Source organism: Carex rostrata, chromosome 14 (assembly GCF_964058835.1).
Source record: "Carex rostrata chromosome 14, lpCarRost1.2, whole genome shotgun sequence".
In the NCBI taxonomy this organism is placed as follows: Eukaryota; Viridiplantae; Streptophyta; class Magnoliopsida; order Poales; family Cyperaceae; genus Carex; species Carex rostrata.
Window position 1 is genome coordinate 2592391 of NC_135931.1, and position 27424 is coordinate 2619814.

Sequence of the window (27424 nt, forward strand, 5' to 3'; positions counted from 1 at the left end):
AATTATAAGCCAATCAAAATTATGGTTATGTGTGTTATTAGGTTTATGATAGAGAATAATAAGAAATTTACATGGCACGCTAATTATAAATACAATTAGAGTAAAGTTTGATTTGAGATTGTTGTTACAACAGATTAAAGTTTGTATTGGTGAATTACTTTGATAACACAAACTATATTTATTACATGGTGCTAATCTAGCATGCCATAGAATTTTCTCGTAGGATATTTGAAAAAAGTTGAATTGGATTGCATGATATTTTGAAACATTCAGTATATATTGGTAAAATAAAAAGAGAAGGATTGTATTCATGAGCATATATTCTGAGAAATTATTTACTATTTTTGAAAGCCTTGATTGTGATTTTTTAAAAGAAAATGAGAAAGTTTTGTGTTGAAAGAAATGGTTTCGGTTTGGGTACACTATTGGCTGATATGTGTAATACTCATTGGTTGTACCGGCTTCATCTGATATTGCTCATATGTGTGATTATTTATTAGCATAATTGTGTGTACTCTAGCTGATTTGTTTGTAGGTCATACCTGATCGTATAATTTTGTAGACCGTACAAGACAAGTATTGTATGCTGATCATGATCCGAAGGCTAGTCAAATACACTGAATTTTCTTTGATATGGCAATTTGAAGATAGAGAATTAATTTCTTTAATAAGCTTTGATTTTAGAAAGAATACATTATGTGAGCCTGATTTATATATGAGAAAATTGTATATAAGAAATTGCCAACACATTTCGTCAATAATGATTAATTGGCATTATCGTATAAATTGGAGTGAAGCTCTAGCTAGTCTATATTCCATATTTTTAGAATTTGATTTATGAAAAGTAATGAGCATTTGAAGCCTCAAAAGTTATTTTGATAATCGAATTATTCATTCATTGTTTGTTTGATAAAACTACGTTGTAAATTTATCAGTTAGTAAGAATTTCGCTGATTTTCTTTTGTATTTTGTATATACATATTCTGATACCTTAAGTTTGTGAGTCACATAATGATTTGAGGAGTATTATTATAATCATTCTTCAGGGGTTACGATCCGAGTTAGACAATGTGTGTATTCAGTAAGATCTTTGTTAGGTTGCCTCAATCCTTTGTGCCACGCTCCTTTCCCCATTTGGTCCAACCTACTTCTGAAATATAATTAGTAGCTCCTTTTTTACAAAAAGAAAAAAAAAAAAAAAAAAAAACTTCAAACCAAAATCATCATGCCGATTAATCTAATACGATGAATTTGCTAATCAGTATTTTTCTGTTTGTGGAAGCACCAGACCTAACAACATTACTATTATCTGTCCAGAAGTTTATCTTCTATTTAATTTAATTTGGGTTCTTTTTACTTAAAACCATTAGATTTTGAACCGTCTTTATTTCTTTACTGTTCATGGTTTAGTTGTTTTTGTTTAGATTTTCTTCAAGAAGTTCGTGATTTCTGTCTTAAAATCAGTTTCTGAGAGATGCCAATTAATTGTTGATTGCTTGGTTGATACTTAAATCTTGTCTGGTAATACTACAAGTTAATTGCATAGTTTCTAAGTCGTAGTTTTCTGCAGGTTAATTGCACTATAAGCTAGTAATCTACATGGCTTTGCAGAAGGATTACATAATCAGATAGAACACAGAGAAATAAGAGATGGATTTCTCGGCCTTGATGACATCAGCAGGGATTAACATAGGCCTTTGCGCAATCTTTCTCTCTCTCTACTCAATTCTGAGAAAGCAACCTACAAATGTTTACGTGTATTTTGGTAGAAGAATAGCACAAGATCAAAATCGTGAAACAGAATGCTTTACACTAGATAGACTACTGCCTTCACCCAGTTGGATTTTTAAAGCATGGGAAAATACCGAAAGTGATATTTTAAAATGCGGGGGTCTGGATTCTGTGGTCTTTCTGCGATTCCTTGTCTTCAGGTTTGTTTAGTTGTGTTCTGTTTTGCTTTTCACTCAACGTGGTAAGTGCATTGTTATATCTCATATATTGTGGGGCTGAAGTTGAACTGAATTGTTTTTATTTTTATTCAGCATTCGAATATTTTCAATAGCTGCCATAGTCTGCTTGTTTGGAGTGCTTCCAGCAAATTATTTTGGGAGAGATATGCTTCACAAACAGATACCTTTCGAGTCACTGGAAGTATTTACTATTGCAAATGTTATAGAAGGCTCTAGATGGTATGGAAACAGAATTTTTTAAAGTAATTTCTTTTTTTGATTCTTTACATCTAATTTTCATGTATGCTTAATCCATGGAATATCTTAACATAACAATGACGCTAATTAAGAAAATTGTTCCCTCTTTTGTTTTCAGGCTTTGGGTACACTGTCTAGCATTGTATATCATAACTTTCTCATCATGTGTTCTTCTTTACCATGTATGACATCTTTTTCTTCATTTGTCTGTAACGCTAAAATAAATCTCTTGATGTAAACTTATATGTGTTTTATCCATTTATTTCAGGAGTATAAGAGTATATCAAGATTGAGGCTAGCATACATAAGAAATTCTCCACATAACTTGAGCCACTTTACAGTGCTTCTTCGGTCGATTCCCAATTCAGGGGCCGAGATGGAACAAGGAGACACCATCAGAAACTTCTTTGGAAATTATCACGGCTCCAGCTACCTTTCTCATCAGCTGATCTACCGAACAGGCAAAGTTCAAAAACTTATGGTGCGATTTCATTTCATATTATAGCCATTAATAGAGTTCACAAAGATATTTTCGTATCTGGAGTATTAGACAACATTTTCTGTAACAATTGCCTATAGTCTATAGAACCCAAAATTTGTACTTCTCATGTTTACAATGAGCACCTACCTACAACAATTTTAAAACAGACATGGGTACTAGACAACAACACAATACTGTGATAAAAAGTGTCACTTGTTGACATCTTTTGTTTTGTTAGTGAGTCGTCTCTTCTGTAAATCAAGAATTTAATTCTACAAAAATAGATTTCTGTATATGCCTGGTTACAAAAAAAAAATGGTTATGCACAACAAGGGGCCAGCAGTTTTATCCTTTTTATTTTAATTTCTATATCTATGGTGGTTGACTTTTGAACAAAACCAAATCGTGGGTGTTAATTTTCTTTTGATATGAAAATCGTGGGTGTTAATTTGATATATGTTCAGATTTATATGCAAACAAACTCAAAATATATAACTTATTAGTAAACTCTTTGGTACAGTCTAGTGCAGAGAAGGTATATAGAAAGTTTGTACAATTAAAACTGACTTCGTGCGGCCTTAACACAAGACAGAAGCTATACAGATGTGGTCTATGTGGAGGTGACAAATCTATACCGTTCCACTTCCAGCGAAATGAAGTTGATCTCGATGAGAAAATCACCGATATTACCACTACTGATATTTTCCAAGAGCAAGAGGTTCAGTGTCGTAGTTTGCAAGCTACAATTCAGTACCATTTTCCTTATAGTTTCTTAGCTTCATCTTAATTTTTTTTTTCTCTCTTAGGATTGTCTAGCTGCTTTTGTTTTCTTCAAGACGCGATATGCAGCTGCAATCGTATCCCAGTTGATGCAGTCACCGAACCCAACACTGTGGGTGACTGACCAAGCACCAGAGCCGCGTGATGTCTACTGGTCGAACCTCTCAATTTCATACAAATGCCTCTGGTTCCGTCGTGTTCTCATTCTTATTATCAGCGTTGTGTTCATGTTTGTGTTTCTCCTTCCCGTCACATTTGTGCAGAGCTTGACACAGCTGACACAGATGAAGAAAATGTTTCCTTTTTTCAGAGATATACTCAAAATGTAAGTCCTGGCCACCCTCCCCCACTCCCACTCCCCATCCTTTTGTCTTAGTATATTACACAACATTAATTGCCTTTGGATATTTGACGGTACCAGTGTGATGTTTGAAAAATTTGGTGCCTGAACATTCCAATTGTGCTATTTTGGTCCTTACAATTGCTTTTTGAATATACAGAAGAAAATTGTTGCTTGTCGCTCAATGTGGGGTGAGCTGTTTTGGTGGGTTATCCCTTGGGAAAAAATTAGCTACATACCACGGCTGACACCAATGTGGCAAATAATTTGTTTTCTTGACATAAGTATGATAAGGTAGGGACCAAAATTATATTAATTGGAATGTTTGGGGTCAAAATGGAAACTTGAAATAGCAATAGAAGGAAAGATCAGAGAACCTTTTGAAGATTTTTAATCAACCTACCTAAAAACATTTTGAAATTAATTAAAACTTCTGAGCTTCAATTAAGTTACACGTTAAGAGAAGATTAAATTTAATTAAACAGAAATGAACCCAAAACTACTAAATAATGTCACTACAGTTTTTTTAGCAGTAATATAATAATATTTCTTTTTAGTAAGGAGAACTTCACCACTTAATTTTATTAAAAAATAACAAGAAGAGTTACAAGGATGGCAGAGAGAAAAGAAAACAAAAACTGGAAAAAAAAAACAAGTGAAAAAGTTGTGTGCCCCACTGAGCACAACATTGATCGCTAATTGCCTATTACGAAAAGGATCCCTAACAAAGATTACATGATAGATTTCTAGCAATTGATATCCAATTATCTCTAGCAATAATTAATGTGATCACTTTTTGGTGAAAAACATTATTTAATTTCTTTATATGTAAATGATCCACTATCCAGAAAGTATCATAGTATTTATGTATATATATTATCTTAGTTGCAGGAAATTGCTTGCAAAACTTGCACCATAAATCATTGATAAATTCCTAAAAGTTTTGAAGAGTTGATCCAAAACATCTCCCTAATTTTCCTCCACAGTAGTGTTTCAAGAAGACTTGTGCTGGAACCCTCCATCATACATTGCGCACAATTCAATTGTTTGCTATTGTCATTTCTCTAGATTTATTTCTGTTAGTAGGTTGTGTTGGAGAACCCATCGTATGCATTGTACATCCTTTCTCCAATTGAGAACAGCAATGGCTTATATCGCATTCTTCATTTCCTGTGTTAGCCTTGCACTAGTTATTAGTGATTACACTTGAGTTATTAGTGGAGCTTAGTCTTTTCTTTTCTTCTTTTCCTTTGGTTAGGCCTATGGTGACAAAGGTGGTGACAGGGTATCTACCAAGTGTGATATTATTATTGTTCTTCTACACGGTCCCACCAGTGATGATGCAACTTTCAACAGTAGAAGGTTCCATTTCACGAAGTGACCGGAAAAAGAGTGCTTGTCACAAAATTCTCTATTTCACAATATGGAATGTCTTTTTTGTGAACGTGTTATCAGGATCACTGCTTACTCAACTCAATGCAATGACCAGACCTAATGATCTCGCCACCCAGCTTGCCGAGGCCGTACCCAAGCAGGTTTCATCTTATTTACCTTTTTTTTCTTCTTTCTTGTTACCTTCTTGTCAAGTAATTAGTTTACTTGTGCTCATATTGCAGGCCACATTTTTCATAACATATGTGCTGACAGGTTGGGTGGGCCTGTGCTCTGAAATAATGCAAATATTTGCTCTTATTTACACTTTTGTTAGAAGATACATATGCCAGCTAGATGACGACCCCCAGTTGGTACCGACCTTCCCATACCACACAGAGATCCCCAAAGTGCTCCTTTACAGCCTTCTAGGGTTTACATGCTCCATACTTGCACCACTCATCTTGCCATTCTTACTCGTGTACTTCTGCCTTGGTTATGTTGTATACCGAAATCAGGTAATCATTTTAAAGGAATCATTGATGTTAAGAGTTCTTTTGGAAATAAGTATTAGAAAAATGGTATAATCGTGTATTTTCTCAGGAAATCATAGTGAAGAAAAGAAAAAAGGTATCTTTTACAGGATTTATAGTTTTTGCCCAATGTTCCTTATTGCTGGATATAACTCAAAAGAGGCCCTTACCATATATATCTAGCCTCCCAAACCTTTATTATAATAGTAAAACCGTAAAAGAGGAGCAAATGCAATAATAAAATAATTGGTATAGTATATTCATACCTTAACTCAGGGAGAGTACATACTAGAATTCTGATCGATACTGGAACTCATAGCGAAGAAAAAATGTTTATGGATGGAATCAAATATGCGGTACCTACAGGAAAAGCAAATAAACTTTATTTTAAATGCATCGTTCCTAGTATTTAACAATACTTCAGAAAAAGAAGAGTTAAAATAAATAGCTGGAGCTCTATTGCAATTTTCCTAATTATGAAATGAGCTTCTGGAAATTTTCTTTCCATTTCTGGTAAGCAATATCTTTAATCCATCTAACAAAAGATATGATGCAGATACTAAATGTCTATGTGTGCAAGTATGAGATGGGAGGGAAATTGTGGCCTGTAGTACACAACACAACAGTGTTCTCTCTCGTGCTGACACAGATAATAGCTATCGGAGTCTTTGGTCTGAAAAGCTCCAAGTTTTCTTCAGGTTTCACAATACCACTAGTTATAGGAACTCTCTTATTCAATGAATACTGTCGCCAGCGCTTCTATTACGTATTCACCTCATTATCTGTTCAGGTTTCACTTCCTTCCTTTGTTTTTGTGTGCTTTCAGATTCTTTTATTGAGAAGTTTGGGAAGAAAATTCAGAGAAGAAACATGTAGCACAAACATTTGGATGTTTGGCAAAAACTCTGGAAAAGAATAGAATAGTAACATACAATAAATTTTACGGTTTTGTGATTGAGCTCACAGGCCCTGATATCAGGTTTTTTTCTTAATGATGTATGTTATATGATCTATTTTGTATGATATGTGCTATAAGCAGGATCTGATAGAGATGGATAGAGAAGACGAGATATCAGGTCGGATGGAGTACATCCACAAAGAGCTTCTCTCTGGTTATTATAAATTCTTTCCGGCCAAAGACTCTAACAAATCTGACATATGCAATGTAGATGATAATCTAACCACCACAACTGAGTCTAACCAATTCTCTTCAATTTTCTCCTAATTAAGAGATTAATCTGATTCGGAAAATGCCATTGTAGACTAGTATAGTGCTAAACAATTGGCAGCTCTAGCTAATATTTTACTTGTATTTTTGAGTTGATTGTAGAATAGATTGTACATAAGTTTGTTTTATATATTCAATTTTTATGATTTCTTTGACCGCTTGATCTTGTAGCAAATAAACTAGAAACTTTCAAAATTTTGCATGTACATGCATCAATTATGAAATATGAAGTACATGAATTTCAACGGTTTGAATTTGACGTTTAAAGTCGATCCAATATATTTTTGGAGTTATGCTCACCAAACTTTCTTGGTGAGCACATCACACCCTAACTTTACTATTATTATTGGTGTTGTTTTTTTCATCTGTAAAAAAAAATGCAATTATGGCATGTTTCAGCGTGAAAGCACTATTGGCAAATATATAAATATCTTTAATTCTTGATTGAAGAAATTCAAATTAAGGAGACACTTTCCTGATAAGTTATTGCAAGTAGGAGCAGGTTGTCACGTTGACACTTTGACGCCATTTTGTCTGTATCTGAGTTTAAAACCGTGTAGTCACCGCCTTCATCAGCACATAGGCATGCACCAACCAAACCTAACATTGGATATTATTCTTTATAAATGCATTATTTAAAAGACGCCCAACTACAAGAGACAACGAAAAAGCAGTGTTGATATCAAAGTAACGCTACACAACAATAGCAACTATATATATATAACAAAAAAGTATGCTGAAAAGAACTTCAATTATCAAGCTAACCCTTCTGGTTTAAAAAATATATACACAGAGAAAATTAATTGATGTCGGCCAATTTCAAACGCTAGTTAACTTCTTTTGAACAAATTAAGAAAAGGTAAATTCAAAAGTTTAAATAGCGTTTATCGCGTCATAGCGGAATGGTTAAAAAAACATGGTTCTGTCCATATAGCGTTGTTATATATAGTACGCTATAACACCAATAGCACCATAGCTTTTATGGTTGAAAAACGTTATAGCAGCGCTATTAGCCTATTACGCGCTATATAGAATCTTGGCTAAATTACAGTGCGTTAATTTATTTGTTCATAACGAAATGAAATATAAAATGTCAACCGTGGAATTAATATATTTTGTCAGCACAGTGAATATTGAAGTAATCTGGGCGTGTTAAACAGCAATTTTAACTCCGTACAATTTGGATAATTTTGTAAAATTATGTGTAGTTAACATCAATTTGGAACAATCAAGAGGAATATTCATGTCTCAGTTCAAATATAATCAAGTGAAATTATAAATTTATTTTCATGTCAATATGTTGTATTTAAGTATAATTTATAAGCGTCAATCTAAAAATGCTAAATCTAAGTATATTTAAATTTCAACTTTTATATGGAAGATGTCTCCAAATATATATTGTTAACCTGAAATATATAAGCGTCAACTGAAAAGTCACCCTAATTCCTGTCAAGATTAGAATTTTAATTGTCGTCTTATTAGAATAAAATAGAAACGATACTAAAACGATTGCATCAATAGTCCTATTTTTGGGAATTGTATGAATGTATTTTCTACAGTTTATTCTTAATTATTTTTGTATATAATCCCGTTTCTTATATCTAGTATTGCTCTTAGATGTTATTTTTCAATTCCTTATTTGCATCGAAAAAACCCACCAATCTTCCCATTGGTGATGTTTGGTTGTGGACTAAAGTTAATGAACCCTAACTTGATAATTCTAACTTAGGCTTATCTAAATTATTCATGTTTGATTGATACCTAAAGTTATACCTTGACTTAAATTATTCTTTGTTTGATAAGAATTTGATGTCTTAAGGTATGATTTGATATTACAAATTATTTTGTCTTACAAAATTTGTAATATCAATAATAAAACTATTTTTCGTATTTTTATTTTACATTTTGATTGAAAGAAATTATACAAGAAAATGAGTTATGTATAAATTAATTCTATATCTTAGAGAAGCACATTGTATTTAATGAATCTTATTTAATTAAAGTTATATGTGTACCAATTTATTTGTCAAAAATGTGTTAGCTAGGTTGATGAACAAAAAAAATTATTATATTGTAGTACAATTTAAAAAAATATATATTTTATTTAATTATTTTCTAGATTGCATATTTTGTTGATTTAGAAGGTTATGTCATTTAAAAAAATATTGATTCTATAATTGATAAAGTTATAAGTTTTCTTATAAGTAAATGAAAAAAAAATTTGCTTATTTTATATTTCTTAAAAAGTGATTAAAAATAATGAAAAGTTAGGCCTCATACTCAATTAAAATTAAACCACCTAAAAATGTGGGTTAGTTTAGGCCAATTTAGTCCGGCCTAAAGATCGGCTTATTCCGTCTTAGTCCGGCTCAATTAAACCATATTTGGTGGAATAAGTGAGGCATAAAGCCCTTATTCCACTGTTTAGTCCACAACCAAACATGACCATTAATTTTAAGGAATCTGTATCTCCTCAGGTACCTGAGGTACAATGAAAAAAAAACGGTCTAGATTTAATTCCAGTCGGATCAAAGAAATTTGGTGCCTATTGTAGATATATAGGGGGTCCATTTTGAAATTTGTGTTAAGAGTTAAAAGAAAGGTACAAATTTTCTAATTATATCTGAGATTTGTATTATTGATATGCAAAGGTGATAGGATCATGTACCTAAGGTCTTATAGAACAAGTCTTGGGTCAAATAATAGCTTGGGATTCGGATCCCCATGTGAGAATCACCGCTTCCCACGGGGGCATCACCGCCTTTATGCGAACTCCCCTGACCGTTCTGACAACAAAGAATGACAGTTAGGGAAGAAGCTATTTAAGGCAAACAGTCTCACTAAACTAGAGCTGACATTTTTTTCCCAAGCAAGATCCCATACATGCTAGAATTTGAATATCTCACAACTACCCTTTCGATTCTAACCTTTCCACCTCCTCCATCTCAGCCTCAAAGCGGGACGAGTTCAAACCCAAAACCATCTCGCATTATGGTACTATCCCATCCTTACATAGTCCGTATCAAAAGGTGTCTTGTGTATGATATTAAATACCTATATTAAAGGTGAGTTAAACATTTAAATTTTTTATCTCATGCTAATAAGAAAAATCAGCTCTCTTTTCAAAATTAATTAAGATATCATTTATGCGAACCCTTAGTTCATGACTTCATGCAAAAGAAACCCTTTATATCTTGCTTTTAGAACATTCTAATCTTGTTATCATACACCATTTATTAGTTGTTTTAGAGTCAACGCAAAAATATATATCTTGATATCAAGTGATTAAGATAATCATTGATGCCAAAAAAAATACATTATCTGTCTAATCATGCATCACTTTGCATAATATATTATGTCTCCATTATCGTGCCACGAACTGCGTTGACCTTAACTTATTTTTCCCACTAACCATGATTCGTGTTTGTATTTGGAGATATTTTCTACTTGTTTAGCATTATGTTGTATAAGATACCTTACCATTTGCAAAAATAAGGAGATGATATTTTAATCAAACAGTCCAAAAATTCTACAAAAAAAAAAAATCATCAAAAAAATAATTATCGTTAGATGTTGGACATAGAGGTGCTATCGGGTCGGGTCGGGTCCGGATACTATTATATTTGGACCCGTACCCTAAAAGTGTTCGGATCCAAATTTCGATCCATACACTTATATGTTTTAATTCGGGTCGGGTCCAGATCCGGGTATCTATCTACCCGTAGATATTTCGGGTCCAGTCTTTTGGTTCCGGGTAGATATATACCCATAACTTGTTTGTAGATTATCGGGTCCGGTTCGGATACGGGACGGTTCCAGATCCGGAGCGGGTATATGTCACAAAAAAATCAAGAGGATGGAGAGAAAATAACTTTTGAAAAAAAAAATATTGAAGAAGAGATATAATTTTTAAAAAGTAAAATATTAGAGATGACGATTTCATTTTCTATGGTTCAAAAAATCTATGAATGGAATACTAATAATTTGTAGAAATGACATATCAATGAGAGCAATAAATTTTCATTATTATGCAGAGGATATCAAGCCAAATATTGAAGGATGTATCAATAGTAATAAATTTTATTTAAAAAATTAATGCTGCTGTTATAGAAGGAATAAATTTGGCATCCATCTATGTGTATAAACATAACGAATATGTCACTGCATTCTATTTTCTCATATTAAAAAAAGTACTTGACTCACCACGGCTTATGCAAAAATTAATATGCAAAGTTGTATTTTTATATATTAATAGTTATTAATAAATGTTTTATCGGGTATTTATACGGGTATCGGGTCGGGTTCGGTTATGGGTCAGATAATTAAATGAAACCCATATCCTACCCATTACAGTATCGGTTCCGGGTAGGATCCGGGTCGGATATTAAATTATTAATTTTGTAACCATACCCATAATTTAACTGGTTATATTTTTTAAACCATACCCTATCCAAATTAATCGGATCCGGGTCGGTTCCGGATCGGATCCGGATAATCGGGTAAAAGTAGCACCTCTAGTTGGACATACATATAGAATATATGTCGAATATTATATCTATGAAATATTTTTTCGGAATTCGCCATAAAAATAAAAATATGTATTGGATAAAAAAACATTAATATAATATAAATACTATCAAATAGAATCCAACATTAAAAAATAGATAAATACATAATAAAATAATTAATTTTCTAAATTGACTAAGTATACACCACTGATATATAATTATTATTAAAAAATTAAATTTCTTGTAGTCATAAAATTAAATTTGACTATAATTAATAATTGATCCAATGATTAGAAAACTTGATAACTAAACATGCCAGATCTTGAAGTTCGACCGCCTTTATACAATTTAAATTTGCAAAGTGTTCAATGCATCAAAATTCCTGGGCATGGTATCATTAGTGCGTTGGGGATTCTTAATGGTTTCGAGGAGGATTTCAATATCACGTGCCTTTCATACTTTATCATAACTCATATTATATATCTTCATTTTCATAGTTCAAATTATCAATCTGAACCGCTCAACATGATATCCATACTAAAATATGTTTGGAGGTGAAATTTTATAATTTTTGAAAAAAAAAATTATTATTATTTTAGATATGTGAAAAATCATTATTTTTTAAACAGTAAAAAAACAATGATTTTGTACCCATCTTAAACAATAATAAAATATTTTCAAAAATTATAAAATTTTGTCCCAAAGCATATTTAGTATAGATATCATGTTGAACAGTTCAGATCAACAGTTTAAACTTTAAAAATAAAAATATATAATATAAGATATATTAAGCTGAGTTTGGCTAGTATAACATCAGTGTCATTTCAACACATCACTCATAATGTAAATCGGTTTGAACGGTTTAGATTAGTCGTTCGAAGTCGATTTGATAGGTTTTAGAGTTGGTGTTATATAGGCTGAAATGACACTAATGTTATACTAGCCAAACTCTATTAAGATATTAAAGACATGAGGTATTATAAGTTTATAACCCTCCTCTTTTTCTAAAATTAACGTCTTGTTAATTAGACACGGGTCAGGAACTATATGTTGGGAATCTTAAAGGCCAAACAATTACGCCTTATCTAGAGATCAAACAATTACATCTCATCTAGGGGTCAAACACTTACACCCCGGGGAAGAAGAAACAATCCCCACCTTAACCTAAGACCGTCATATGCCAAAGAGACCCAAAACATAATCTTTAGTGCGGAATACAATACCTGATTCCATGTCGTTTGCCATGGAATATCAAACCCTAGGTTGGAGAAGCAACCGTCTCCGTGAGCGCGAGACAAGACTCTTGCAAGCTTTTCCTTTCACGCCCTTTTGGTTGGATCTTAGATTAGGTCTTCCAAAGCAACAAGATCGCCCTTGAGAAATCATTTCCAAATTTCTAATGGATTTCTCCTCTCAATTCTTTGATGGTGGAAGAAGGGAGAAGGCTCTCAAAATTCTGTCTAAGAATAACCTCTTTTAAGAATTCTGAGTTGAGTTAGTTATCTTGTGCCTTGGGGACCCATCTATATATAGTTTTACACTTCTGGCGACACGAGTGCGTCCGCACTCAGGTCCAATGCGGGTGACCCACCCGCACTGGGTCGAAAGGAGCGTCCTGATAACCGCCTTACTTAGCCCCAAAAATAGCAGTGCGTCCGCACTCTGGTTCAATGCGGGTGAGCCACCCGCACTAGACTCAAAACAGAACTTTCAGAAAATTGACTAAGTCCTCAGTGCGGGTGAACCCCACCCGCACTGGAGCTCACTGCATCCGCAATACGCTAGGACTTTTTTCCTGAGTTGTTCTGAAGTTCCCAAAAATTGGCTAAGTACTGAGTGCGGGTGCACTCAGGTCCAGTGCGGGTGCATTCAGGTCCAGTGCGGGTGGGCTCACCCGCACTGGGCTCCCAGAAGCCTCCAAAAATTGGCTAAGTCCTGAGTGCGGGTGCACTCAGGTCCAGTGCGGGTGGACTCACCCGCACTGGGCTCCCAAAAGGCTCCCAGAATTTGGTTAAGTTCTGAGTGCGGGTGCACTCAGATCCAGTGCAGGTGGACCACCTGCACTGGGCTCAAAAAAGGCAGTTTTCTTAATTGCAAAGTTCAGAATCAGTCCATCAATGATTTGATCTTTGCCCAAATTGTTCTACACATTTATAGACCACATCCTATTGAATACATTGATTGTCTAATATCTTAAATCCATATTAGATCACTTTAATTGTGACAATTATATATGACAGTAAACAATTCATAATTATATCACATACATGCTCAACGTTGGATTAAGATCCAACACTATATACCTAACTTGACCGGTTTATTACCAATTAATTGGTTCGTCGTTTTCTACATTGCTACACCGTCCATAACACGTGCTGTTAAAAAAATGTTAGCGAGCCAGTCTGACAGAACAGACAGCACACCGTTAACAAACTTTAGCAAAAGAAATATCTACCCGACTTCTCTTTGTAAAGACTAGTGGTGAAGTAGCCAGTCACAGAACACTGAACTGTCCCTTGTTATATTGTAATATAAAAAATTGTCCTTTGCTGTTCCACTAGTTCCTCTTTTGGAAATCATATTTCTCTAGTTAATGCATCTTCTTAACTATGTAAAACCTCCCTGCAAAGAGTATAAGTTTTATTTCCCCCCACCCCCACCACACACACACACACACACACATACAAAAAACAGAGCAGAGACATGGATTACGGAGATGAGGAAAGCACAAGTCTTGGTCTTAGCTTGGCTATTGATGCACACAAGCAATCAACCCTTAGCAAAACCACATCCTCATTTCTATGCACGACCCGGTCTCCAAACAACCTTAAAAGAGGTAGAAGTATTGAAACTGATGAACAAACCGATATTCAGAAAGATATATCGAACCAAGCTGGAGAGGAGGAATTAGAGGAACAGAATTTCTACAAGAAAAAACTTAGGCTCACAACAGAACAGCATTCCATTCTGGAAAGTACCTTCAGGGAGCACACAACACTTACTCCTGTGAGCCTTTTTTTTCTATTTGCCTTTGCCTTTAAACATTTAAAATTTTATTATGAATTGTTATCATTCTTTCTTTCTTTTTTCATTTAATGGGTGATCAGAAGCAAAAGCAAACCCTTGCAGAAGAACTAAATCTATTGCCACGCCAGGTGGAAGTGTGGTTTCAAAATAGGAGAGCAAGGTTTGTTTCTTGACACATCCCTGCATGGTACATATTTAGTCTGTCTTACACTTTTTACATGCAAATGCTTAGATTTATGCAAATCTCAGAGTTGCAGACCTAGAAATATGAAACAAAAGTTATAGTCTTAATTACTTTACGTATAAGAATGCATAAGTGAAATCAAAGATGTACCCACTAAAAACAGGATTAAGTTCAAGCAGACGGAAGCAAACTTTGAATTCATGAGAAGATGCTATGAGGCCTTAATCGAGGAAAACAAAAGGATGCAAAAGGAGTTGCATGATCTAAGAGCTTTAAAATCCATGCAGAAACAACCAATATATTACATGCAATCACCCGCTGCCACACTCACAATGTGCCCAAGTTGCAAGCAGATCTTTACTGTCAATTTTGGATCCAATTCAGTTAACAGGACCGAACCAGAATCCAGTAGCGGTCTCGGTTTCTATAAGCTACTACCCACCAGTAAGCCACCCTAACTTTGACACCATTAACCACCCCCCCCCCCCCCCCCCCCCCCCCCCCCACACACACACACCTTCTCCCATGTCTTTTGTCTCTTTTGTAAATATGTATTATTTAGTAAATAAGGATGTTCTCATATATATAGATGACAACTACTTTTACAGACCAATCTCTTACAATTACCACTTCTCTTAGTTGGATGAAAATTGTCAACAAATCTATGATGCAACTCTTCCTCTTTCTTTGATATCATCTTAATATTTGTAGTTGCATTCTATCAATAGGTTTAGAACAAGAACTAATGGGGAAACCGATTCATCAGTTGTAATTATATTTTTTAAAAATTCATGGCATGCACAATTACAATTTGAAATGACTTCATTTAATGACATCATAAAATATTATAGTGCTACATGATAAGAGAGAGAGTGGTTAGGGAAGCAAGTACTAAAAAAAGGAGGAACCAATCAAAGGGAACTCAAACTGATAAGTTCAACATATTTAAAGGCGATGATGATTGGACTTCTTTATTTGAACATTCTAAAAAGTGTTATGTATAGAAATATGGGACCCATGACTGGCTTTAGACACCATGGGCCCATTTATCATTGGTGGGTCGGTTTTAATCTATAACAGAACTTGCATACTAATTTTTGGCGGTGCCTTATCAAGTCTGCTACTAATATTTAATTGAGAGATAAGTAGATAACTCCTTAACACGAATCTTTAATTACAGGGGAGCACTCTTAGCTTCAATATCCCTCCCACAAAATTGCATCCCAAATGAAGTCGTTGAACTATGACAAATTTAATTCTAGTGACCAGAATTGCACTCTTTAAGTATCATAGTACCTGATCCTAGTTTCAATAGTGCCCAAGATATAGAAAGCATAAGACCGTGATGTTAAACGCTGGACTAGAAACTTTACGGGTTATTGTGTTAGGCATTGAACTGACTCCATTACACAAGTGCCAGAGGTTGCTCAGATACTACACAAGAAGTGGAACTGAAGTGCATTTGTTATGTGTGAAAGAGTCCTGACCATTGCCATGGAGAACCTTTTGGCACAAGCTTTCAAAGGAGAGTTGCATTGGGTCAAAATAGGCTAATTTTGTAGATGTAGCAATTAGCAAATAGTTGGTCTTTGGCGGCACCTTACCAGTTATATTATGTTGACAAGGGTTATACTTTAGTTGTTTTTTTATAATTTAATAGCGCCAACAGATGGCCACTATATACACACTGCTCTGTAAAGCAAAGTTTTTGTTTGACTACAACTAATGTAGCATTATATAAATAGACAAAATACTCTTTGTAATCATAGCAGAAAAGCAACTTGCCTCTTGAGTGCAAATTCTAGAAAAGGAGCCTTTTCGGCACACTAGCAGTGGAATGTAACCCAATTGTTGTTCATCTACATAAGGTTACAAATATCTATAGGCACTTCATATATTTATCAGAGTACCCGATTAGCTTCCAACCATGATACATTTTCTGTATGCATATCATGCAGTTGGCACCTTACCACTTATATTATGTTGACAAGGGGTTATACTTATACTTTAGTTTTATTTTACTTAATAATGCCAACAAAAGGCCACTATATACACACTCTCTGTAAACAAAGTTTTTTGTTTGACTACAACCAATGTAGCATTATATAAATAGACAAAATATTCTTTGAAATCATAACAGAAATGCAACTTGCCTCTTGAATCCAAATTCTAATAAAGAAACCTTTTCGGCACACTAATGGTTGTACATCTACATATAGTTACAAATATCTATAGGTAATTTGTATATGTATAAGCGTATCTGATTAGCTTCCAACCAAAGATACAGTTTCTGTATGCATATCATGCAGCTGGCACTTTACAACAGATATCAAGGACGTCATCTAAAGGGGCATGATCACCGGTGCCTTCATCCTTCCTTGCAAATATCAACTCTTTTCCTTTAAATACAAACATCCCTCCCTAATTCAAATGATTGATATAACCATAACCCGATAAGTGTAAAGTAGTTTATTCAATAATGAGGATCTTTTTGTTGTGTAGACAACACAAACCTGTTGTAGAACACTGGACCTGTCATCTGGCGTAGCCTTAATGGTGTAGTTCTTCACTGCTTCCTTCAGAGATTCATATCTTGAGAATACTTTTGTCTTTTAAAATCAATAGGATAGGTTTATGTGAGAAAAGTTCTGATTAGCAAAATAGAAAATAAAAAATAAATAAAAAAGATAAAAGGGAACATGTAATTATGAGGGATGAAATGACCCTTAGTGTGCTTACACTGGCTGGATTGAAGAAAGTTCGAGCCAAACCATAATATAAGCCCATTACATCATATGCCTGGAAAGTTTCCAGAAATGTGTAATTATTTAATGTCTTCAATGTATCAACAGGAATAAGAAAGTAGTTAACTTGCTTAATAACCATTATGTCCTTCCTTGTCTCTGTTTTATCTCTTTAATTTAACAATAATATTCACTTAATCAAACATCATGAACAGGTAAAAAAACCACAAAATCTAAATAATGAAGCAAAGAAAATTTTAAGCAAAGATCACCTTGCGATCAGGATCGGCATAAAGGTTCTCCAATGGAAATGGTAGCTGCATTTACAATTGACACAAAACCTAGCATCAAGAAATTCCAAGAACCAGAAAAAGAATCTTTTCGAAAGAAATGCCTTATAATAACAACAAGCAAAATTGGAATCAATCAAGAGTTCCTGGCTGGTATATAGTCATATATCAACCAATTCATCTGCATTGCAATGACTTGGCATATGCAGCCGAATGTTGAGATAAAGTTCAATAGAAAACTCCAAACTGAAAAATAAACCTAAAAGAATAAATTTAAGATGGCTCATCACCGGTGCAGTCTCTACAGTCTGGTACATATATGTTAAGTACAGAGTACAGGCACCAGAAGAACTAATATCAATACCCGTTCAGCAAGAATGCAAGCCTTATCGGTCGTACCAACACCAATTGCAACTAACTTGACTCCTGCTGATTCAAATTTTGACTTTGAATCCCTCAAAACCGAAGCCAGCTCCCAGCTTCAACATTTTAAGCAAAATGTAAGTAAAAAGCTTTAAGAATTTGCAGACATGGGTCATGTTTGGTTGTGGAGTGAAGTTAATGAGGATTAAATTGCTTACTCCATGTTACTCTTCATATTTTACATCTTGTTTGGTGGTATGAATCATTGCTTAAATTAATCCATCTAGAGGAGTAAGATGTTGAGAAATGAAATTTGCCTATGAAAGTGGACCCTACAGGTAGAGTAAGTGTGGAGTAAGTTAATCCGCCTGAAGAGGTGGAGTAACTTACTCCGTATTAACTCATCTCTTACTCCATCTTACTCCTATTTTACTCCTCATTTGACGGCTTAAGTATGGAGTAAGGGGCTTACTCCACCTCTTACTCCACAACCAAACGTGACCGGTGAAAAAAATGGTTTCACCTAAATTCATAAAAGTTTATTTGATGTTTCTAACCAGCAAGGACATCCAAAATGCCTTAATAGTGCTACAACTGCCATTCCCTGTAAAAGCATGGGGAAAAAACTCTGTAATTTCAACTTCTATCTTACATAACTGAGCTAAGATGACAGAAACATAAAGATTAAAAAAATAAAAAAAAAATAAAAAGATGGGATTACATTGAGAAGGCTCAGAATTCATTTATTAACCCCCGAAATTTGAGTAGTCTCTAATTAATGCCAATGCCGGTTGATTGCAATATTATATACACCAAATACCCTAAAAATCTATTCTCTAGGTATTATTATTTTTATTCAAACATCTAAAAGGAAAAAGATAAAAGGCACCAACCTCATCCTGATCCCATAAATCCTTGATCAAGACCGCCTGCCCAGTAGCAGCAGAAAAGATGCTAACTTGGCCCAGAGCATGTCCAATCGAGTCATTAAAACCTGAAGATCTGGCCATTGTCGATCCCCCCGCCTCAGCCTGAATTTTGATTGGTGATCGCCGGAGGCGGTGGAGGGAGAGGGAATAAACAGAAGGTTTGGGGAGGCGACAAGAGAGACGATGCATGCGGGTTGAAGTGGAGACGGTGTTGAGAGAGAGTGTGGCCATGACTGTACGGAAACCCTAAGCCAAACTCCAAAATGTGTTACTGCTGCAGCAGTATCAGCCTCGGTGGAAACTGGGAAGAAAACTGATAACCGGAAGAGCGATTCAACGGCGGGAAAAAGTCTGACGTGGCATGATCATGTCTCGCAATTCGGAGTTAGCTTCCCCATCGCAAGTTAATAATGGGCCGTTACTCGTTTCACATAATAGTCTCAACGGGCCTGCTAAATATGAGCCCAAATATGAGCTTAACGGGCCTACTCGTTTGACATAATAGTCTCAACGGACCTACTAAATATGAGCCCAAATATTGTGGGAATTCGTATCGTCCGAGTTCACTCGAAGTTTGAGTTAAGATCTGGACCGTCCGATTTAATCCCATCAATATTAAAGGCCCTCTGTGTTGGAATGAAATCCGCTGCTACTCTCTTTCTGTGAACAGTAGACGACATCGACACTTCACAATCAACGAGTTTCTCGTGAACTGAAAACGAACTATTGTACATAAAATCAAGCATTGCTTTGAAAACGGAAGGTATTATCTCATTTATCTTTATGATGCAGTCCATATTAGATTCTACCATCAAACCAAAGAGTTCTGCTTAAAATACTGGTGAATGAGCTGCCAGGATTAGTCTATGTGCAACAAAAAATTTACCGTCGACATCAAAAGTGACATCGGTATGTTCATTCGCCTCTCTGAACTTTTGAAGGCATTCACAACGAAAGCCCGTGGAACTTATATCACTAGCACTTAGTACGGTGATTGAAACACGGAGTATAAAACAATCATCTTTGATATATGATTGTTCTAATTTGGTCCTTTCAAAAAAGTTCCAAATACCCCAGTTGCTTTCCTTAGATGTAAATGTGTGATATAACAATTTGAAAGTAGTTGGTGAAACATTTTCATGCTTATCCAACAGTTCAAAACCAAATTCTGCTGTGACGTCTACAGATCCTCTTTGAATAAGCTCTAGAAAGATGGACACATATTTGCCATTGCCATTGTCGTCTTTTTGATTGCTCAATCATGTTGACCAACTTGAAATTTTGGTGAGGTGATCCTGTTGGTTTTTTAGTCGTCGATTTTGAACAAATAGCATCCTGTTGCGTTCACCATGCTTAAAAGTTCCATGACTTCAATACAAAATTAAAGAATCAGTGAGATATAATTAGGAGCAATTAAATTATTAAAGGTAGAAATAGAGAGATATTCAGTGAGAAATTAATCTTGAGTTATTATATTGATTACTTGAGAATGAGATGCGAAGCAGGGCTTGTTGGAAAAAAAGAACAATTTCAGGGGAAAGAGGAGCGAGAGAGAGAGAGAGAGAAGGAAAAGCATTCTTCTTATATCTTTGAAATTTTGAACTCTATTAATGGACACTTTATTAGGATTTGTATTATATTTTTGTAGTGTACATTTATATTAATCAAACTTTTTATTAACCATAGCGATACGTTGACGACATAAATAATAGTTCATTTTTAATATTTTCTTTGTTAAGATTGTTATTTTTAAAAATTCTATATTTTCGCAATTTGTTTAGTATTTGTCTAATTATATTTTTTTTTCCTCACAATGGTCAAATATTTACACTATTGTTTATTTTAAGGTTCAATCCAGATACAATCAAATATGAAAAAGAAAATATTTATTAAGGGTAATTTGGAAACAAAAGACTGCTGTATTAATTAAGTAAACGGTAAATTTGTCATTGAAAATTCAAAGAGGTGCCTTAAGAGAAAGGACGCTGTTAAAGAAGCATAACTTATTAATATCCTCGGCTTCCTATTTATAGAAATCTATAGGAATATATGGAATTACTAATATTAATTATAGGAAAATATTATATTTGAAAATTCCAAAAACAACAAGAAAGATGGAAGAATTGGGTTTATCTTAAGAGAGAAAATAAAATTAAGGTTTTTATGTATCTTTTAAAAAATACTGACGTGTTATTACAAAAATAGATTGATACTAACTGCATCATCAAACTATATTTATTTTTATCCATAGCATACTAGAATCTAGAAGTATAGATAAATCCATGTATTCTTCAATGTCTCAAGTAATTAATTAATTGTTGCATTTTCGAAGAAAAAATAATAATTTTAATTAAATTAATTAGAACTTGGAACTTGGAAGGCTTGAGTTCACTTTTATTTAAAAAGGTGGAATAATTGTTATTTCATTTGTGTTGGAGATTATATCGTCAAAATTATGATATCACCTTCTGACCAGTTAAGAGAAATTGGATTCTATACCGTTAATTATTCTGTCCTTAATTTGGAACCGTTGGAATTGAATAGGCAGCTGATTGATGCTTATAAATTTATATGATCTTCATTCTTGTAATTAATTTATATGATTTTCATGTGGGCTACCTATACTTTTTCTTTTCTTTTTTTGACAATGAAATCCAAGTACGTATATGTAATTTACACTAAGTAAATATTTTTTTAATATCTTGTCCATCTAAGTGTAGTCAACTTGAAAATAAGAAATATTTGTGGGATATTAACCGGTAAGGAAGTATGATTTTTATTTTATTTTATTTTTTTCGTACTCTTATTCTCTAATCTGTTTCATAGTGACAAATGAATTATTCAGGTTCGGCGAGGCGAGGCCAAAAATTCATAATTCAAGAATAATTCAGATATAATTCGAGAATTATTCGGACCAAAGATCTCAGTCCTATAAGAAAGCAAAAAAAAAATGTTCTAAAAAAAATTCGAGAAAATTCGCGAATAATTCGTAAATTCGGAAGAAGTTCGTAAAATTTACGAATTAGTCGGATATAATTCGATCAAAGTTTGATCAACCGAATAATTCAGTGTTCGGTTCATCATCACCAAAAAAATAAATTATTCACTAATAATTTGTATATAATTTGCAAATCTCATGATTATGGTATTTCGTCTCACCTCACCACGTGCCTCTCTTGCTCGTTCATGTCTCTATACAACTGCAAATATAAATCTAATAGCCAAGAATGGAATCACTTGTTACAAACACTTAGTCAGATTTCCTTTACCCATGCTACTGATAGACTTGCCTGGAGATGGGAATCGACAGGATTATTCACTGTTCAATCAATGTATAAAATGTTGAATTTTGGAGGGGTAGCAGCAGACCATCCTCTTTTATTCTGGGCCCTTCCTGTACCACCCAAAATCAGGGTCTTTATTTGGCTTTTGAGTAAAAATAGGATTCTAACTAAGAAAAATCTTAGTAAAAGAGGATGGAGAGGATCTCAAACTTGTATTTTTTGTTCCCATACTGAAACAGTAAATCATTTGTTCTTACAATATCAATTTGTCAAACAAATATGGTTTTGGATGGGGCAATGCCAAACACATTTCTTAGACTGGCATAATATGAATGATATTAGAAAATTTGCATTGTCATTACCAACAGATCAAAGGACAGCTTTTCTAACGGTCTTTTGTGCTATATGTTGGACCGTTTCGGAAACATAGAAATGAAATTAGTTTTCAAAACATGCAACCTAAATCTGCTAGGAATGTAATATTACTCATTATGTCTCTTGTTTTGTACTGGACAGGTCATCAGAAGAACAAAACCAAGAAATCCAAGAAGAAATTGCAAGAGGAGATGCAACAGTGGCTGCCAGCTGCTGATGCAATTGAGACCATCCCACTCAGGGTGTGGAAGCCTGGAGATGACCATATAGCACCATATCCACCTGATGAACAGTGTCAGTGACTGAAGTTTGCTAGAAGAGTCATGGATTAACCTTTAACAATAAGGAGATAATTTGAATTTTAGTGCAGCAATTTATCTCTTGCAAAAATTTCGAGTGGTGTTTTGTGCTCTCTATGGGATTATTTGAGATAGACTTGTGTCTTCTGTTCTTTTGTTCTCTAGGCAAAAGGTTATTTTTAGTATGAGTGAGTCTATGGTAATATGCATATCACGGGTTGTTACCGTGCTACGGCTCTAAATTTCAGTTTTTAAATCCTAACGGTCGATCTGAACCGTTCATCTTGTTCTCCATATTAATATGTGTTTGGAGACCAAATTTTACATTTTTTGAAATTTTTTTACTATTTTTTTAGATATTTAGAAAATCACTTGATCTGAAAATTCTGGACCATCCAAAAACAGTGATTTTCAATAAATCTAAAAAAATAGTAAAAAAATTTCAAAAAATATAAAATTTGGTCTCCAAACACATATTAATATGGAGAACAAGATGAACGGTTCGGATCGACCGTTAGGATTTGAAAACTCGAATATAGAGCCGTAGCACGGTGCCAAATCGTGATATGCATATTACCATAGACTCACTCTTTTAGTATTATAGAGGAAGAGAAGGAGAATGTTCCTTCTATGCACATCTTATGCTGTTGCGGGTTTGTATGACTGTTTATTGGTTTCAGTAATATGAAACTGGGCCTAGGCGTTTTCAACAAAAAAAAAAAAAAAAATAGCAAAGAGTGCGTATCCCCTGAGATATCTCTTGTTTTGCGTGAATGACATGTCCAGTGCCTATTCGGAAAATAGCGCAGGGCGGCAATATTATTTGAGCTTTTAGATTTGTGCCATAACGTTTTCAAAATATTCCAAAACGTCGCGCAACGCAACATATGAGATATCTCATACAGTTTAGGACTCAAACTTACCTCCGTTTGAGTTTGAATTTGAATAAAATTCAAACTAAACTGGTTTGATTTGTTTCAAAACAAATTAATTATAGTTATTTTTTCAAATCAAAATTAAATCAATCGAATCACGAACTACAGATTTTTTTTGGCAACCACTAGTAGCTTATGCATTAGTTTTTTTCACGTGGAACAAAATTCATGCAATTTCCTTTTACATTTTACATTTTACGAATTTACACTTATGAATTATGGGTCATTCCAAAATTCTCTTACCTTTTACCCTGCTGGATTGATTAAAATCGCGGCATGAACCTAGTTAAATGTAACTTATTTCCATTGTTAATTTGTTACATTGCTAAAACATTTTCCAAATATTCAAAACTTATTTCCATCTCAACTCCTCTTAAATTGAGTATTTTTAGTATTTTTACCAGGGCATTAAAACATGACCTCTTTTATTCACTCGATATACCCATTTTCTTTGACTTTTTTTGAAGGTTGTCGACAATTGTCGGCAACGAATATATTTAAAGGAAAGTTTATTTTTAGTATTTTTACCAGGGCATTAAAACATGACCTCTTTTATTCACTCGATATACCCATTTTCTTTGACTTTTTTTTTAAGATTGTCGACAATTGTCGGCAACGAATATATTTAAAAGAAAGTTTATTTTTAGTATTTTTACCAGGGCATTAAAACATGACCTCTTTTATACACTCGATATACCCATTTTCTTGGACTTAGCTCCATAATTCCGTTGTACAGGTGCTTTGCCTATGTATATTTTTTCCATTCTCTGAATTAACACGACACAGTAACTAGCATTTTTTACTATTATAAATTACACAACTGGAACTCTACAACAAATATTCAGAACATCATCTAACGGGGCATGATCCCCAGTGCCTTCATCTTTTCTTGCATACATCAATTCTTTTCCTTTAAAAACAAACATCCCTCCCTGATGAAAAAAGAAAAGTGTAAGATCTAGTGTTACTTAATTAACTTGCCAGAAAAAAGAAAAAAAAAACTCAGGGGCAGTTTTGGGAGAAGGTTTTAGGCAAGTGTATTTTACCTGCTGCAGGACACTGGAAACATCACTAGGAGTAGCCTTCATGGTGTAGTTCTTTGTTGCTTCTTTTATAGACTCAAATCTGGAAAATACTTTCCTCTGTTTTAAGCATACATAAACATAGTCAAAGAAAAGGATCAAAGTTCGTCATTAGCTAATTGATACATGCTAAAAATATTATCCTTACACTGGCTGGATTAAGGAAGGTGCGAGCCATACCATAGTACAAGCCCAATACATCATATGCCTGATGATAATATATATTTGTTACACAGAAGAAAATAAATTAATTTCACTTGCAGAAAAAAGTCAATTAGTTATATTAATTTGAAGGCTTTTAAATGCATAATTGAAGCTGAGATACAACAGTGCACTGTAATTTCCTAACTGGCTGCCATATTTCACAAGATTATGTTTATAACAATCAAATTTGAGCATATAATCCTGGTTAGTGGTTCAGCTAACAATATATGTACGGATGCAGATACAGGACAGAAGTCTGACATCAGGTTATTCAATGCCATGCAATAATATAGATAATTTATGCTTCTTATGGAGGTGACTACTTCAGGAACGACTTGAAATCATGTTACACTTATTTAATTTGAAACTATCTGTATTAAAGGTTTTAACTACAGCCTTCAGAAGAATAATAGCAAGAGAAAATGTTATGAAAAGGTACCTTGCGATCAGGATCTGCATAAAGGTTCTCCAGTGGAAATGGTAACTGAGCAACAAAAAATAAAATATGAACTTAGGCAGAAAGGGCCAAAACAAAATCATAGCCAGAATAGAAGGATATAATGGAAACTGGCAATTAACTCATAACATACATAGTTGGTGTGTACCAGTACCAGTCCATACATTAACCATTCCAGTAAAGAAAAAGAAAAGAAGAATAAAAAGCAATTTAATATGATCATACAGTCCAGTAGATATCCATGTAAACTACTTAGTACCTACTCCCATACAATCATTCTCAGTTGTAATGCTAAATCAATTTTAGGGATGACCATGGTACAGACAGATCGGATAAGGTAATGTTAAGGACAGCATTTTCATATTTTAAAAATAATCCGGTAAGACCTGATGTGATAGCAGGTGAAGAAATGTTGACACTGTCCAGTTTGAAGGAATACTGTAAGTTTGTCCACTTTTAATCCTAATGGGGTAGTTTTGGTTTTTGAACAATAACTAAACTCTGTTGTAAACAAGTTGCGTACAGCCTTCCGCAACCAGGTCAGATCGACAACATCCAGCACTAATCAAATCTTAGAAATTAACTTATAATGGTTATTAGTCATTACTTTATCTGATAAAAGAAATAAAACCCAGAAAACGGAATACCCTTTCAGCAAGAATGCGAGCTTTGTCAGGCGTACCAACACCAATAGCAATTAATTTGACTCCTGCAGATTCAAACTTTGACTTTGCATCTCTCAAAACAGAAGCTAGCTCCCAGCTGAAACAATTCAAAAGAGGAAAATAACACAGAAATTTAGTTTTTGGTGATTGCATGAAAATTGTTCCAACAAATCTCTCAATTTTCTCACCAGCAGACGCATCCAAAATGCCTTAGAAGTACTACCACAGCCACTTCCTGAAAAATTACAAGTTTGATTTAGCCATATTTTCGTCAACTCTCCACCATGGAAAGAATTACAATATATAATATCAAGTACTTCCTAACAAGATTGAAATAATTTGGAAATTTAAGTAGAACTCACTCCAGTCTGATCCCACAAATCCTTGATCAACACTGCTTCTCCAGATGAAGCACTGTAGATGCTAACTTGACCTAGAGTATCTATAATTGACTCGTTAGAACCTGAGGAAGCAGCGACACTGGATCCTGACGATACCGCCTTAATTGACACCGGGTATCGTCGGAGACGGCCAAGAGGGATCGAGTGGACAGAAGATCTCGGAAGAGAAGAGACGATGCGACGGAGGCGGGATGAAGGGGAGACGGTGTTGAGAGAAAGAGTAGCCATGAATGTACGGAGACCTAACCTGTTGAACTGTTGACGACTCTACGCTAGTCCGTGCTGATTTTCTTCTGCTTTGTAAGCCTTGAGAAAGTGAGAGGAGAATTCTACGACAGGAAAGAAGAATTCATATCCCCTCAGGTTATCGGACTGACTACAATTGAATCAGACGGCCCAAAATTATTCTATTTAACTTGCCACGAATCTCAAAGCACAAATATTCTGCCCCCTGTTATCCCGGATCTGGACCGACTGAGAGTAAATCTAAACCGTCCGTTTCAATTGTGTTGAGTCAGGTACCTGGGAGGATACTGATCCAGGAAAGAAACTGTGACGTGGCAAATCATGACTCTCTCATGGCAGAGTCGTGGACCGGTGCTATTATTCGTCTCATTTGTGGTGTTTGGTGCACCTGGTGTAGATATTTTGAAACAGTACTTGGAGCCAACCCAGCAAAGAACATCGATGATTCGATGTAGATTTTACATGATGAATATTTATGGGCTCATTTCTTA

The 27424-nt window shown here is 34.4% G+C and overlaps 4 protein-coding genes across 6 annotated transcripts; 2 read left to right on the forward strand and 2 right to left on the reverse strand.

Moving 5' to 3' along the window:
* The first annotated feature begins 1574 nt into the window (after nucleotides 1-1574).
* On the forward strand, nucleotides 1575-7041 carry LOC144565380 (hyperosmolality-gated Ca2+ permeable channel 2.1-like). Its single transcript, XM_078315118.1, has 10 exons — nucleotides 1575-1931; nucleotides 2043-2189; nucleotides 2326-2389; nucleotides 2476-2688; nucleotides 3209-3406; nucleotides 3495-3793; nucleotides 5067-5343; nucleotides 5425-5697; nucleotides 6269-6502; nucleotides 6752-7041. Exons 1-10 carry the CDS (start codon nucleotides 1651-1653, stop codon nucleotides 6935-6937), a joined length of 2172 nt encoding a protein of 723 aa, XP_078171244.1. The 5' UTR covers nucleotides 1575-1650; the 3' UTR covers nucleotides 6938-7041.
* Nucleotides 7042-14347: 7306 nt separating this feature from the next.
* On the forward strand, nucleotides 14348-17082 carry LOC144565413 (homeobox-leucine zipper protein HAT22-like). The gene is made up of 4 exons (XM_078315162.1): nucleotides 14348-14454; nucleotides 14556-14635; nucleotides 14823-15103; nucleotides 15840-17082. The coding sequence occupies exons 3-4, from the start codon at nucleotides 14860-14862 to the stop codon at nucleotides 15851-15853; spliced, it is 258 nt and encodes an 85-aa protein (XP_078171288.1). The 5' UTR covers nucleotides 14348-14454; nucleotides 14556-14635; nucleotides 14823-14859; the 3' UTR covers nucleotides 15854-17082.
* LOC144565412 (thioredoxin-like protein AAED1, chloroplastic) lies at nucleotides 16660-19360 on the reverse strand. 2 transcript variants are annotated; one of them, XM_078315161.1, is made up of 7 exons: nucleotides 18950-19360; nucleotides 18614-18660; nucleotides 18058-18172; nucleotides 17676-17720; nucleotides 17399-17458; nucleotides 17173-17268; nucleotides 16660-17058 (listed from the first exon to the last, which is right to left on the reverse strand). In XM_078315161.1, exons 1-7 carry the CDS (start codon nucleotides 19214-19216, stop codon nucleotides 17047-17049), a joined length of 642 nt encoding a protein of 213 aa, XP_078171287.1. In that variant the 5' UTR covers nucleotides 19217-19360; the 3' UTR covers nucleotides 16660-17046. The 2 variants fall into 2 exon arrangements, with proteins under 2 accessions (XP_078171287.1, XP_078171286.1); XM_078315160.1 differs by having other exon boundaries at nucleotides 16660-17080; nucleotides 18950-19357.
* A 5154-nt stretch (nucleotides 19361-24514) lies between these two features.
* Nucleotides 24515-27025, reverse strand: LOC144565182 (thioredoxin-like protein AAED1, chloroplastic). Of its 2 annotated transcripts, XM_078314858.1 has the most exons (7): nucleotides 26649-27025; nucleotides 26475-26521; nucleotides 26269-26383; nucleotides 25604-25648; nucleotides 25109-25168; nucleotides 24925-25020; nucleotides 24515-24810 (listed from the first exon to the last, which is right to left on the reverse strand). In XM_078314858.1, the coding sequence occupies exons 1-7, from the start codon at nucleotides 26913-26915 to the stop codon at nucleotides 24691-24693; spliced, it is 750 nt and encodes a 249-aa protein (XP_078170984.1). In that variant the 5' UTR covers nucleotides 26916-27025; the 3' UTR covers nucleotides 24515-24690. The 2 variants fall into 2 exon arrangements, with proteins under 2 accessions (XP_078170984.1, XP_078170985.1); XM_078314859.1 differs by lacking the exon at nucleotides 25109-25168 and having other exon boundaries at nucleotides 26649-27003.
* Between the last annotated feature and the right edge of the window lie 399 nt (nucleotides 27026-27424).